At 39.6% G+C, this 16,412-nt stretch overlaps 1 protein-coding gene across 8 annotated transcripts in view; it reads left to right on the forward strand.

The window, feature by feature from the left end:
- SH3YL1 (SH3 and SYLF domain containing 1) overlaps positions 1-12,235 on the forward strand; it is a 44,752-nt gene extending 32,517 nt beyond the window's left edge. For 6 of the 8 annotated variants that reach the window (XM_063622876.1, XM_055251899.2, XM_055251898.2 and 3 more), the window contains 3 exons: positions 547-625; positions 5,353-5,409; positions 11,378-12,235. In XM_063622876.1, coding sequence (XP_063478946.1) covers positions 547-625; positions 5,353-5,409; positions 11,378-11,568 — 327 coding nt within the window. In that variant the 3' untranslated portion in view covers positions 11,569-12,235. The remainder of the gene's footprint in view (positions 1-546; positions 626-5,352; positions 5,410-11,377) is intronic. The other 2 variants (XM_055251896.2, XM_063622877.1) reach the window with 2 other exon arrangements.
- Positions 12,236-16,412: the final 4,177 nt, after the last annotated feature.

Here is a 16,412-nt window from a genome sequence, read left to right on the forward strand (position 1 = left end):
CTAGGCAACAGAGCAAGACCTTGTCTCAATAATAATAATGCGAATAATAGTTGCAGATACTGACGCCTTTGTACGTTAATAGTTGCAGATACTGACGCCTTTGTACTGATGCCTTGGGGCACCAAGGGATTTGTGTGCATTGTTCGTGAGGTTCCACAGCACCTTTCAGAGTTGGTTTGATGCCTGTTTCATGTAATAAAAACTGAAGTCTAGAGTTTGTCTGCCACTGCCTGTGCCAGTCGCTTGCTAAGCCAATTACTACACCACTGTCCCTGCAGCTCCCTAAGATCTTGCACAGGTGGTCAGAGGTGCCTGGGGGAGATTAGCTTCCAGGCATGAGAAGAGCACACCCTGTCCACATCTGAGTCTTGTCATCCAGTTCAATTACATAGAGTCCAGAGGGGTGCATGTGAGCTTTGAGAGTGCCTCATTAATAAGCACATATGATAAAAGTTTGCAACATAAGCTCATTAGAAAAGAGTTATATGTGCCTAAGTAAAAACAAGATTTTAAAATTATGTGTATTTATCTTTTTGTTTCTCCCAGGCTAAAGAATTACCTCCAAAGCCATTATCAAGACCACAGCAGTCATCTTCACCAGTCCAGCTGAACTCTGGCTCTCAAAGTAAATATTTTTGTTGCAATTCAAATACAATTGTAATTAAGTGATTATTAAATGTTATCGTTAAGAAATCAAGATACATTGTTAAACTTTAGAGTTAAATAGAAAAACTAACATATTTAAGAGTAAAATAAGTGCTCAGCCTCTTCTAAATACGAGACAAATTGTCATTGCTTATAATTTGTGAAAACTTCTGTTTCTATTCATAAGACACTTTCTTAAATCTACAAAGATAGTTATCTTTAAAGGTTTTCTCATTTTCTGTGTCATTTCTTCCAAAAACCATCATCCTCCTGATTTGAAATGAGAACAAAATAAGCCTGTTTTTTTCTTATCATACTCACATATTTATAATTCTGAATATCAGTTTTGACATATGTTCTTTGGAGCTCAGGAATTCATAAGGTGGTTTTTAAACTAGATGACATTTATAAAGCACCAGGTTTTGGTCTTTTTCTTTCTTTCTATCATTCATTTTTGTGAATCACTTGTGTTTCTGTTTTTTGTATGTGGAGGTTACCAGTAAATAGGAATATGTCGAAGTAGGGACTTTCATGTGATGACTGACTTATACAAGAGTCATTGTGCTGTGGCTTTGGGTGCACAAAGGTGACTTTAATGTAGATCTTGCCTTTAGAGAACTTTTAGAACAAGAGGAGAGAGATTACGTGTATTAACATAACTGCTATTAGTGGGAGAAGGCATATGATAAGTTCTGCGGGGAGTAAATGGTAAAGCTCTGCAGAAGGCAGGAAGCGCATCCTCGGCCTCCTCCTTGATTTTCTGTAATCGTTTTCCCCAGTTTTGAGCCCACGTCCCTCATATGATTCTTGGCTGTGCCTTTGTCTGGTCTAAATGTAACCCTCCCAGGAAGATGCAGGGGAACCAGGCCTATTCCTCATTACCCGTCTGCCTCCTACCTCTGCGTCTGTCTCCTGTTCTTTTGGGTTGAGTCGTGGTCCACTGCTGATTCATGTTCAGATGATTGATTTACTGAAACTCATATTTGCAGTGACTAATGAGATATGAGCACTGAATTTATTTTTATTTTAGATCTGAGTGATTACATAAAATTTGACCCATATGTATGTTTTAAAATATATAAAATGTCCTCACTGAGAATGGATACCTGCATATGCATGTATAAAATCCTCTCATTTATAAAAATTCTAGTCCTCTTAGTATCAAGTCTTTATCAGTGCAGATTTAAAAATGACTGTGGACCTTACCTCAAAAAATTCCTTTCAGTTAACACTTGAAAAGCTCTGAAGGTTGTTTCTGCTGTGTAACCCCCTTGTGTGAGTTTTCTAAAAACAGGCCCTTTGCCTGTGCCAGCCTCCGGATCTGTTTCCCACGGTGACCACGTGTGTTCCCCGAACCCTTTCTTGGGGAGATAGGCGGTGCCCTCCCCATTTTGCACAGTCACAGCTGTGTCCCTGCCAGTGTACAGGTTAGCCTGGCCACATTTCTGCAGCCTCAGCCTCACTCGACACACTCGTGAACACTCCTGCCCCCTCCACCTTTTCAGCTTCATCCTTCGCGGCTAGTCCCCTACAATTTTTCCATGCGATACCATCATTTCTCATGTGCTGTGTCTCTCGAGTTTTGAACATCAGTTTTTAATTCAGTAAACTAAAAATGTAAAACTAGTGACTGCTTTTAACCTTTTATGTTAAATCTGACCTTTTCTTAAGTTCTTTATTTAAAAACTAAGTATTTTCCATTTATTTACATACCCTTACATACATACACACACACACACACACACATAATTTTATATAAATGCACATGTGTTCGTATGGATGGTCTGTGAAGGCGGTATTTTTTTTCTTTTCCTTTGTTGTGTTGCTTCCTTTTTCCCATTTCACCTACGTTTTAACTTACGAGATACCTTCCTCTATCCTGATTCCAGGAACCCACGTTCACAACATAAATTATGAACTTTCACGTTTTTCTCTCCATTCTTGTGCAGTCCTACACATGGCGTGTGCAAACATATACATAAACATGGCCAGAATATTTTTGTCTCATAAAAATGCTATCATCTTATATGTGCTTTACTATATCTTCTTTATATTTCTTTATTTATTTGTTATTTGTTGGTTTGTTTTGCTCAACAACTCCACATAGAAATCCCTAAGTCAACTGGTATAGTTCTGTTTGCTTCTTTTTAATAATTATTCAGTATTCCATGGCACAAATGTATATAGTTTACTCAGTCACTCTCCTATTGATGTATATTAACTTTATTTCAGATTTTTTCCATGCCAAACAGTGCCACAATTGATATACTTCTAAATTAATATTTATATATACTGGCACTTTTATTTTTTTTGAGATAGTTACCAGGAGTGGACATAATAGGTCAAATAATATATTTTTAAAGTTTTAACAGATTTAGCAGATTACTTTTCAAAAGTTTTTACTACTTAGAGTCTCATCAACCATTTCCCCACCATAACATTCACCAGCATATGCATTCCCCACCATGTATACCACCCACCATGTGCAATCCTAACCATATATACTCCCCACCATATATACACTCCCCCATAACCTTCCCACCATAATAGTCCTCACTTATAGTTGCTTCCCACCATAGGCATTTCCTGCCATGCACATTTCTCATTAGACACCATATGCATTCTCCATCATGTATACTACCCACCATATGCATTCCCCAACATGTGTACCACCCACCACGTGCATTTTTCACCATGTTTACTATCCACTATATGCATTCTCCACTATATGAATTATCCACCATGTATGCTGCCCACCATATTCTGTACCGTGTATACTACCCACCATGTGCAATCCTAACCATATATACTCCCCAATATATGTATTCTCCCCACCATATATACACTCCCCACCATATATACACTCCCCAATAACATTCCCAAGTCTTCATTATATAGGCTTCCCACCAGACATTCCCACTATACACATTCCCCACTGTATACATTCTCCACCATTTTCATTCTCAACCATGTATCTTCCCCACCGTATGCATTCCCCACTATATACACTCTCCACCATCTACATTCCCCACCGAATGCATTTTCAACTGTGACATCCATTATGACATTCTTCAGCATATACCTTCCTCACCAGTATTAGTGCGGAAGCATCTAGAAGATTTTGCCAGTCAAGGCTTGTCACATCTCCTTGTTAATTGGATTGTATTTATCCCTATTAGTGAATGTAAACATCTCTTCATATAAATTGCTGGTGCCTTGGATTTAATCTTATCTGAAAAGTCTCTTCATTTCATTGGTCTATTTTTCCTGTTGGGATATTTGTTGCTTTCTCAATTTATGGAAATGTTATCTATATTACAGGTTTTCTTGGTCATTTGGGTTGCAGCATATTTCTACATTTATCATTTTTCTTTTGATCTTGTTTTTCATGATTTTACTTTATGAAAGTTTTAAATTTTATCTAAAAATACATCTATCATTTAGTTTTTATAGATCTGGATACTTTGGTCATGGTTAAGGTCTTCCCACCTCCTACACAAGAGTGTATTCATAGTCTCCTAGATTTTCTTGTGATTTTTTATCTTTGCATTTACTGGATACTTAGTCTTCACATAATTTGAGATCATTTTCCTAATTTTCCCCTCCTCCCCAATATACAATTCTAGTTGAAATAGTATTATGTACTTGTATCCATTCTATAATTTTTCGATGCTAATTACAGTAACATTACATGTATACATTTATTACTGAGATATAATAATTTTACCATTTCATGCTTTCCATTTGTTGAGATTTTATGTCTTTCAATAAGATTTCATAATTTCTGTGCCTTTTGTGTTAAATTTGTTCCCAAGTACTTTGCGATTTTGATGTGCTAAGGCGAATGGAATGCACTTTTCTATTTCTGCTTAAGTACCGATTTTCAGTTAAGGAAATCTTAATTTGCATATATTTTGTTTGTCTTATATCTGGTCACTTGCTCAAAAATATTTCTAATCAGTTTTTAAAAATAGATTCTCATGGGGTATTTGTATCCTTTTCCCCATCCCACCAATGTTTATTTCTAAATTCTTACTTTCATAAATTTCTTAGGCCAGTGGCCTTCAAACTGGTGTATGCCAGTCTTTAGGAGTACACAGAGACTGCAAAAGGGGGTGTGGGCACAGGTCGCTTAAGAGACACCATCTCCAGATCTCCAGCTCCTGGATAAGTTCTTTTTAAAGCTGAACATGATGTACAGGGTGTGCTCTTTGTCTTCTATACTGTTAGAATCAGTTTTTCTACAGTTGAAGAAGAAAAGCAAACCCCCAGACCGTCCTGCCTCTTTCTACACTACGTTGCCCCCAGAGCGTCAGAACAGGAATCCAATGTGAAATGTGGATGCAGTTAGTGAATGGCTCTTATGCAGAGTAAATCCTTCCATGAATCAGTGATTTCTGTTTCTTCGCCTTCAACGCAATTGAAGAAGAACCTAATAGAATTATCATCTGAATTTATAATGAGAATAGTGTGTGTACTTCTGTGTCATGCAGATATCAGGTATTTATCATCTACCTTATACTTCATGTATCTTCTGGCTTTATTCAGGTTTACCTTCTGATCTGAAGCACAATCAAATGATGATGATCCTATCAATTTAGTGATTTAAAATATTTGCTCAGCAAGGGCAGGATCTGGCCATTTTGTGTATTTTGTATAATATATACTAATAAGTTTTCAAAATCACTCTCTCCTCTTTTTTTGCAGGTAACAGAAATGAATATAAGCTCTATCCTGGACTTTCCAGCTATCACGAGACAGGTGGTAAATCAATAAATCTGTATGTTATAAATGATTCATATTCGTTTTGTGATCACAAACTTCCTAATTAATCTTGACAGGTTATGAAAATCTCTGGGAAGTGTTCAGCCCTTTTCCTTAATTTATAGAATATTCACATTCTTTTGAGAAGTACTTCATTTAGAAAATGCTATGTTTTTGTTGTCTTACTTGCCTTTAAGATAATGAGGGTGATAGGAAGCTGACAGTCAGTGTTGTCTGTGTAGGGAGTGTGTGCTGGGGACAGGGCTGCTGAGCCCCGGATAGGAGCTGACGGTCAGTGTTATCTGTGTAGGGAGTGTGTGCTGGGGACAGCGCTGCTGAGTCCCGGATAGGAGCTGACAGTCAGTGTTAAGTGTGTAGGGAGTGTGTGCTGGGGACAGGGCTGCTGAGCCCCGGATAGGAAGCTGACAGTCAGTGTTAAGTGTGTAGGGAGTGTGTGCTGGGGACAGGGCTGCTGAGCCCCAGGAGCCATGGCATCGTCTGAGGAGCACGTGATCTCCTCAACATGTGCTGTCCAGAAGCGTTTGAATTTATAATGGAGATAAAATGCCAAAGTTTGCTAATTCTGAATTACAATTTCATCCTTATTCCATTTTCTCTGTGTTTTAGCACCATAAATTTTATATTTCTAAGAATTTTATTTTTCACGTTCAAATATTTTGTTATTATTGGAAACTACTTTATAAAACTTGTTAAGATTTACCATAGTAAAAATGGTCCTTCAACCTGTCTTACTTAAATATTCTTCAGAGGTTTTCCTGGAAAGAATTGAGCAATTGTTTGCAAATGTGAATGGGACACAAATTGAGGGCAAAGTTAAACAATCATAAAATAGCCGGTTCATTTTTTCACATTGAATACTTTCGTCATTGGAGTCACAAAGCTATATGCTGCTGGATATATAACTGTCGGAGAATTAAACATTTCATGTAAATAAAATACCAAAAAAATAGGTACTCAAGCATATTTTAAAAATTTATATCATGCAGATAAAAATATGTCAAAAAGGTCTCTTAAGCAGCATCCCCTGAAGAGAGGTCAGCATGTTCCTGATGGATTTAGGGTTGGTGACCTTTCTTTTCACCCTGGCCTCCCCTCCTGGGAGCCCACTCCGGTGTTTTTCCCAGATGTTTCTCCTGCTCCTAGAGTCCTGTATGGACAGCAGGTGCGATGGTCGGGGGCTCACCTGCAGAAGATGCTGTCCCGTGGCCTTAGGTGTGCAGAGAAAGCTCTGAGAGGTTCACACCCATGTTACAGAGCATGTTAAAGAGACATCAAGTTCACACCCACATTACAGGCTGGGTTAAAGAGACATGAAAAGTTTGGCCTTTGGATACACGTCCTTTAGAAGCAAAAGTGGTTAAGGTATAAATGTTGACACCAAGACAGCATAAACACCCAGATTTTTATCTTACACACCCTCTTACTTTTAAAGTCTCAAGATTAGACTTAGACTTGGGTATTGGGTTGTTAAAGCGCTCCTAAACTTGACAAGGTCAGCTGACTGGCTGCACTTGCTTGGGAAGGGAGGGGGTCCCTACAGAGAGACAGAGCTGAGGGAAGCTGGCAGAAAAAGAGCTGAGGCCACAGATCCCCCAAAGAATGCCTTGGTAATGTGACGTTGGGAACTAGAGTTCCTTTCTCTATTAGAAACTTCCTATAAACAGCACCAAGGAAAAACGTTTCATGATAAGAAGCTAAACTCAAGTGGACTGTGGAGACAGAGATTCCGATTTGAACCCCGTACTTTCACTTACCAGCTGTGGGACCCAAACAGAACATCACTTGCCATGGCTGGTTTCTCGGTTGCTTCTGTGTTTGTATTTGACGACAAGACAAGGTAAACTGTAACTCAGTCACAACTGAGTTAAGATTCCTTTAGCCCATTCTCCAAAGAGGTTCTTGAAGAAAAAATTAAAAGGGAAGATTTACAGCCCACTTTTTAAATAAAACTCACTTTACATTACTGTATTTTTTTAAAAGCAGCTGTGAAGGAATTAACCTCTTTCCAAGGATTTCCTCATGTTTGTTTACCATCACTGCAGAGAAAAGTCACAGTTACATGGCCCCAGGGCTCGAGCCTTAAATTGAAAACCTGATGAAGCAGGACACTCAGTCCTCCACGTGCGAGCTCCTGAATCTGTCTCAGCCCCACAGAGGGGCTGTCGGGTGTGATGATCAGCTACATCACCTGTACTTTCCTCCCACCATCTTTTGGCTTTGCCCTTTGGAAGGTCCAGCTGCGTAGTTCTTGGGCCTCCCAGAGAGACAAAGCTTGCAAATGCACGGTCCCATTTTCTGATCTTCCCTCTAGGGACTCTGGAAGGAATGGTTTCATAATCAAAAGCTTGGACCCTCCAGTGTCAGCATTCTTCCCCGTCCTCTTGCCCATCCCATAGTTGTCCGGGATGGGGTTTCTCAACCTGGACACTACACACAATTTAGGCTGGATAACACTTTGTTGTCGGGGCTATCTTGTGCCTCATAGGGTGCTTAGCAAAGGCTGTGTTCTCCTAGTTGTGACCTTCCCAAGGCTGTGATTTTTCTCCTGAAACAGGTCAGGCCAGGGTTGCTGCATGGGGGCAACCTCATGCAGGCTCCATGATAAAGCGGACTGGAAGTGAAACAGGGACATCCACAGACCAGCCTTCCTAATCATGGGCCTCAGGGCAGCTGCCAGTCACCAATGCTGACTGTGATCTAATTCTGCTTCCTGTTTGGGAAAAATAATCCCTACTTGAACTAAACTTGAATATTATAAAGGAAATGGCCAATTCCCTCAAAGATCCTTCTGATTTTTTAAGTACGTGAGTATAAAGCTTAAAGGCATATGTTATGCAGAAGGAAAGGCGTCTGGGAACGCCCAGCTTTTTAGTAACTCAGTGGGGTTTGCTTCCCGGTAACCAGGAAGGTTTTTCTTCATGGAAGGAGTCATTACTTGGCTCACCTATTTTTAGTGAACTCTTTTGTGGGCATTAAACTTCTCCTTGTGAAAATTATCTCTAATATTTACATTAAAGATGAACTTAAAGTCATTTGGAGTTTTTCAAAGAAAAAACTCACAGGGCACAGCACTGACTGGCTTGTGAACTGTTATCTGAGAAAGCAGATAGGCTCCTGGATCTGCTGGCCTCACTCCTGTGATTTTCATGTGGATGGAGTTTCTCCAACAACAGCTCAACTCCTGACTCTCCTGTACTCCTCCCCAGGAGGCAGAGGCATTTATGGTGAATTGGATGAGGAATTCGGCACAAGGAACAGTCAACACACATCTTAGCCTCAGTAAAGGATAAATGTGAGATCCTGGCCCCTCAGACCTTCAGTGGTGGCCTTGCCTTCAGCTGCACCTGAAAACCACCCACATTGCTCCTCTACCCTCCTCTCTCACTCTGCTTTATCCTCGTTTAATTTGGAGTCTGCAATTCAGAGAAAATTAGACAACACCTGATTGTGAGGGCAGGGACCAAACCAGTTCTGCGATCTCTCCTTCTTTCTCTGTCTTAGTTCATAATATATTTATTTCTCCTATTATTCCTCACAAAATATATTGCTGAAACTCTTAGAACCAATTCAGTTATCAGGGATTACCCAGAACCATAGCATCGGCTGCTGTTATTTGTACAGTCTGGAAACCCAGTGAGGCGGGTCACCACATTAATCCTCCTTGAACATTTGCCTCATAAAAAATGCTCTGATAAATGTCAGTTTGGTCTGTTGAGCACAATTTCATATTTATGAGGTTGTTGAGGGTCTTGGATGACCTGGAGACAAGCTTCATTGGATCCTGACCTTGGACAAGTTACTTGGCATCCACGTCAATTCTGTGACATGGGATAGGAGTAGCTGGCTCATGGCAGTGGGCAGTGTAGGAGGAGCACATGTGAGTGCCTGCCACATGCCTGAGCAGTTCGCGGTGGCTGCTCTTCCCAGATGCACATCGATTGCTGTTGTTATCATTGTCATCGTCCTTATTATGCATTTTTGATTTTATAAATGAGACTGCAAGTGTATAAATGCATGGTAGCTAAGATGGCTGTGGCCCCCAGAACATTCCCTGATGTTCACAAGCACTCTTTTAATTCACTTCTTCCTATTATCTAACGTGTCTGGGAGACAAGAGGGAGGAGAACAGAGTTCCTGGAAGGTCTTCACTGATTTGTTCTGGTTAATTAAGATTCAACTTTATATGTGGATATCCTAAATATAATCGTGAATAAGAGATTTCCAGGATGGATTTTTCTTTAGCATTAGCTTGCATCCTGATCTGATGACAGGGAAGCATGGCGTGAGCGCCTGCCAGGTACCCCGTCCAGGGCAGAGCACTGCTCCTTTCACAGTGCATGGCAGCGACTGCTCATTAATGTGTAGAATTTAATCGTGTACTTAGAATGTTTAACTTACTTCTATTGTTTCTAGACTATGTCAAAATTTTATTTTGGTGACATTCTTTTAACCTTATTCCTTAAAATTGGTAAACTAAAAGTAAATATAGGACAAAATAAAATATACAGAAATTCTTTTTATTATAGAAAAAAGTAGTTATACCAGTATTATCTCTAGTGTAATTATTATTAGGGTTATTTCTTTAGAACTCAACTAAATGGCACATACTTTAAAGAAAGAACTGTAGCACCATCTTGTGTGAGCTACAAATTCAGTGTTTTAGTCAGAGTAGTTTGAAGTGTTGACTGTTTTTATTTCTTGTGGATGGACCAAATTCACTTTCTTCTTCTTCTTCTTCTTATTATTATTATTGTATTATGGGTTCAAATAGGACCTGGCTGTAGAATCTGGTTATTGATGTTTTCTGTATGTCTGTACATCTAGTTGCCTAATTTATGCACAGAATTATATGAAGCATAGAAGCATCAGACTCCATGTAGCTGAGTGCTCAAAAACTGTTTCATTATATTTTTATGATGTTATATGGTTTATAATATTTAATATCCTTTATTCATGTTAACTGCTTAGTTCTCAAAGTATTTTCTTCCTTCTGCAATACATGGATGTACACATTGCATTGAAGTACTCGTGAAACATGTAAACATGCTCATACCTGTGTTAATTCCAACTTACCTCTGATATTGAGAGGATGGATCAATTAAGCACAGAAATGTAAACAGCCACAAAGCCCAGGGAGAAGAAATGTCTGCTGATGAAAGAGCAAAATATAACTGGGCTGTAATCTTCAAGCCCAGTGAGTAAAGAGCCAGGTTTTAAAGTTGAATCTCCTAGGGTTTGATATGAGCTCACATATCTGCCTTTTTTCCAGCATCTGCCATCCATGAAACTGTCACAACTATCTTGGCCCCTTCCAGCTGCTGTAACAAAACACCATAGCCTGGGCAGCTCATAGACAATGGAATTTTATTTCTCACACTTCTGGAGGCTGGATTCCAAGATCAAGGTTCTAGGAGACTCAGTGTCTGGCAAGGTCTCGGTTTCTGCTTCAGAGATGGTGCCATCTTGCTGTGTCCTCACAAGGAGGAAGGTGCAAGAAGCTCCCCTGAGGCTCTGTCTGTAAGGACACTGATCCCATTCATGAGGGGGAAACCTAATGACCTAATCAGCCCCCAGAGACCCCACTTCTAACACCATCACCTTGGGGTTGAGGATTTCAACACTTGAATCTCAGGGGGACACACATTCAGACCACAGCAATGACTATATTAAAATAGAAAAAAATATAAGTTGTATTATCTCATAGATTATTCAAAATTTAGACAATTATAACCAGAAGCATGTGCTAAATCCTTAGCTAGGTATATAATGTGCAGAGAAAAATAAGTTTAATAATGTGATGAAAATTACACAGACTGTTGTGGTTTCTGCCAGCCTCCAAGACATCAGCATGCCAAGCCCTAAGTGGTTAATGTTTATCTTACCAGCAGATACCCCCAATTTCTCCCTTAAAGAACATAAATATGTGAATACTTTTTTCTTGTTTCAGGCAATTTGAATCAACCCATAGAAGTGACAGCGCTGTATGCATTTGAAGGACAGCAGCCTGGGGATTTGAATTTTCAAGCTGGAGACAGAATCACAGTTATATCAAAAACAGATTCACATTTTGATTGGTGGGAAGGAAAGCTTCGAGGTCAAACTGGCATTTTTCCAGCCAACTATGTAACCATGAATTAAAGCGTATACTATTTTCTTCTTTGAGAATTACAAAAAAATTATTTCTACACTGACAGGATTTACTAGTTAAGCAATGTTTAATATGAATTTTAAAAAACTTCTGTTCTACAAAATTTCCATTCAGTATGTAAAAGATTTTGTTTTTCTATAAAAAAGAGTTGACTGACATATCTTTAAATACTTTGTACTAACTTTATCACACTTGCTGTGTCATAGAATATCATACAATTTATGTGCTCATAGTTCTTTTGTGAACACTTTCAAACATCACTAAGCATTTGATCTGGCCGTGTATATGGTAGCTGTATTTTAATTTGAGAATCTTGAGGGTAGAGCCACGAATTTCAATTCATACGTTTCCATTTGCAAAGTGACTAGAGAAAAAGAAATCAGCTTAAATGAGGTATTAAGTAATGTTTAGAGTTGTAGGTATTAACTAGAATATAAATCCTTAGAAATCATCTTTATACCTTCAAAAATTATACTATGCATTTATCATAGAAATACGATTACAAAGAAGTCTGACTACCATGTCTTTAAACATACGGCATCTCTCAACTTTTCTTCCTTATGGGGCTACATTTGTTCATTTCAAGCAGTAGCATAAACTTACAGTGATATGGTAGACTTGTCTCTAAATAAAATTTTTAAATGTTTACTAAGTTAATATTTCAATTTTGTTTTTCTTATTTTTTTTCGTAAGGTAGGCAGAAGTCCTGTGTCTCATATGCAGGGTGAAATCCCCTCCGTTTTGGGCTGCCTGAGCTCCTCCCTGAACTCTAGACTCCCCTCTCCAGCTATGCGCTTGACAGCTCCACCTGGACAAGGAGCGACACCTCAGCACTCATGGGCTCAAATCCAAGCTCTTCTTTCTCCTCACTTAGCCTGCCCCTCCCACAGTGTTCCTCTTCCGTAAAAGTAAATGGAAATTCCATCCTTGGATTTCCTTGGTCCTCGGGTGACTTCAGAGCCAACTTTGGTTCTTCTATCTCATGCCATTTATCAAATCCACCAGAGATTCTGTTGCCTTTCAGACACTTGCTGACCCAATATTTGCACTCCCCCATGCCCACCCTGAAGCAAGCTGCCCGCTCAGCCCTAGCTCCTGCGTGGACTCCTTGCTTCAACTCTGGCTTCACCCAGCGAACCCTCCTGAGAGGAGCAGGTGCACATTGCACTGTTTGTCCTGCTATTTGCTCCTCACTGCTTTACGTCATACACACACCTGGGCATTTGCCTTTTTATTGATTATACCTTCTTAAGACATGGAAAAGGAGAAAGAAGACCCATGTTATCTTCACCCAGCGAGAAGTAAAACAGTTATTTCCCACTCTCTAAGCCCTTTCCAATCACTGCTGTCTCAAAGGGAATCATCACCCTGAGTCTGCTGTTTTTAATTCCATAATTTTCTTTACATTTTTACTACGTATGTTTGTGTCCTTAAGCACTATATGGTATTTCCTTCCATGCTTTTAAACTTACAAAATTTAAAGTTTTAAACCTACAGAAGATAAAATAAATTCACTCATTTACAATGGACTTATTGTAAAGAAACTATGCTTTATACGTTCAAGGAAGTAAAAGAAAAGGTAGAGAACTCCAGCAGAAATTTGACACTATAAGAGAGAACTAAATGAAAAACGTGAGACTGAAAAGTAAAATAAACTTAAGAAGACAATAGATGGATTTAACAGTCATTTAGACACAGCAGAAAAAAAGAATCATTGAGCTGAAGGCAGATCAGAAACATACGTCCAGACTGAGATTTGAAAGGACTGAAAATACTAGAAAAAACAAAAGAAACTATGGGATAAGGCAAGAAGGTATAGAAAATAGGTAGCGAAGGTTCTAGTCAAAAAGTGGAGGGAAAAACCAGGCAGATGCTGTACATGAAGATAGAATGCCAGAGCATATTCCAAAACTTTAAAAAGATGTTGAACTACAGATTTCAGAATTACTATGAACAAACAGAATAAACACATGAACAAGCAGGATAAACACAAGGAGAGTCACATATGTGCACATCATTATAAAACTGCTAAAAACCACAAAGATACATCTAAAAAGTAGATGAGAGGTTGATTAATGGGTAAAAATTCACACTTAGAAAAAATAAGACCAGGTGTCTTATAGATCATTAGGGTGACTACAGTTAACATTAATGGATTATACATTTCAAAATGGCTAAAAGAGAATAATTTGAATGTTCTTAGTATAAAGAAAAGATAAATATTCAAGGTGATGAATATCCCAGTGACCCTGATTTGATTATACAAATGCATCAGATTACCACATCTATATCAAAAACATATACATCTATTAAATATCAATTTTTAAATGTAGATGAGAACTGTTATAAATCACTAAAATGATAACACAATCAAAAAATGGACCAAAGATTTCATTGATTTCACCAATGAAAATATATGGATACCAAGTAAGGACAGGAAAAGATGCCCAATTATCTTTAACAATTAAGGAAAGCAAATAGGAACTGAGAGTGAGATGTTGCCACACAACCTCTGAATGGCTAAAATGAAAACAACTGACGCTATCAAGTGTGAATGAGGATACGGGGCCCTGGAAACTCCCGCACACTGTGGCTGGAAATGCAAAATTGCATGGTTACTTTGGAAAACAATGTGGCAGTTTAACTTCTAGCCCAGAGATTTCATTCCTGGGTATTGGTCCAGGAGATATAACAATACATGTCCACATAAAGTATTACATGATGTTCATAAGAGCTTGATTCATAGTGACCCCAGACTTGAAACACTCCAAATGTCCATCATCTGTTTAATGGGTGAGAAGCCTCGTGCTCTGTCTATACCGTGGAACACTACTCAGCAATAAGGAATGGACCTTGATATATCAACAACATGGTGCATTTTCAAAGCATTTTGCTTCGCGTCAGAAGTCAGACACTGAAGACGACATAAATCCACTTACATAAAATTGCTCAAAAGGCAAAATTATAATAATGAAAAGCAGATAAATATTTGCCAGGTGCTAGAGGTTGAAGGAAGAGCTTGACTGCCAAGGTTGACAAAGGCACATCTTATGATGTTAAATTTAATAAATCTAAAACAAATACATAATGCATGTGGCTATCAATGGGCCTGTTCATATTTAGCAAGCTAAAGTATATTAGACAAACATAGAAATATTAAAAAAACAGATTAACCCACCCCTCAGCATACTGCAGATCAAGCATATTAAAAATGTATAAATATATATACTATATAAAAATAAAAGGTATCCAATGATTTGAGACTGTACCCTGAAATTAGGCTGCCTATTTATATCAGGTATCCATAGAACATTCCCAAAAGTTGACCATAATGCCACAAAGAAAACTTATTTTATGCCACTATAAGAAATAGTATAGATAACATTTTCTGGCTCTGTAGTACAAATAAGAAAATCCACACTAGCTTGAAAGTTTCAAACTCTTAATAACTCAGGGTATATATATGTGTGTGTGTGTGTGTGTGTGTACAGTGAGTTTGTCTGTATACACACACAACACACACACAAAAATCCTAATCAAATAAAATAAAAATGACTATGTTGCTTAATCCTTTTCAATTAAATTCAAAAATATAAAAAGTCAGCTTCGTAATATTAAAATTGTTTCAGAGGATAGCAAAATAATTTCCAAATACTTCAATGATCTGAGCCTACTACTAATAGCAAAACACATCTCAGATTAAATCTTTTAAAAAGCAAAGTCCAATCTCATTCATAAACATTGTTAAACAAATCCTAACAACACAATGACGTGATAAAGACCAGGTGTAAACCCTAGTCTTGTTCAATATTAGGACATCTATTATCATTCATCCTCTTAAATGGTCTGACAATAAAAATAAGACCATCCCCATATATCCTGAAGAGACATCTGACAAAATTCAAACTCCATTTTTTTTTTTTTTTTTTGAGATGGAGCCTTGCTCTGTCGCCCAGGCTGGAGTGCAGTGGGGCAGAGCCACGGACGTTCACAAAGACGCTGATTAAATTTTAACAACCACTCCCCAAATGTTTCTAATATCACCAAACCACTTCCTTCCACAAATGTCTTAATTTTGTTTAAATGTGATATTTCCTAACTGCTTCCAAGAAAGTTAAAATGAGGCCACAGGAATTTTCTGACATCTCCAACAAAGGAAACCTGTTGTTAGCAGGAGCAGCCCGGTGTCCGTTAGCCGGGGCAGCCCGGTGCCCGTTAGCAGGAACAGACCGGTGCCCGTTAGCAGGAGCGGCCCGGTGCCCGTTAGCAGGGGCGGCCCGATGTCCGTTAGCAGGGGCGGCCCGGTGCCCGTTAGCAGGAACAGACCGGTGCCCGTTAGCAGGAACAGACCGGTGCCCGTTAGCAGGGGCAGCCCGGTGCCCGTTAGCAGGGGCGGCCCGGTGTCCGTTAGCAGGGGCGGCCCGGTGCCCGTTAGCAGGAACAGACCGGTGCCCGTTAGCAGGAGCGGCCCGGTGCCCGTTAGCAGGAACAGACCGGTGCCCGTTAGCAGGAACAGACCGGTGCCCGTTAGCAGGAGCGGCCCGGTGCCCGTTAGCAGGAACAGACCGGTGCCCGTTAGCAGGAACAGACCAGTGCCCGTTAGCAGGAACAGACCGGTGCCCGTTAGCAGGGGCAGCCTGGTGCTCGTTAGCAGGAACAGACCGGTGCCCGTTAGCAGGGGCAGCCTGGTGCCCGTTAGCAGGAACAGACCGGTGCCCGTTAGCAGGAACAGACCGGTGCCCGTTAGCAGGAGCAGCCCGGTGCCGGTTAGCAGGAGCAGCCCGGTGCCCGTTAGCAGGGGCGGCCCGATGTCCGTTAGCAGGGGCGGCCCGGT

This window comes from Symphalangus syndactylus, chromosome 18 (assembly GCF_028878055.3).
Source record: "Symphalangus syndactylus isolate Jambi chromosome 18, NHGRI_mSymSyn1-v2.1_pri, whole genome shotgun sequence".
NCBI lineage: Eukaryota > Metazoa > Chordata > Mammalia > Primates > Hylobatidae > Symphalangus > Symphalangus syndactylus.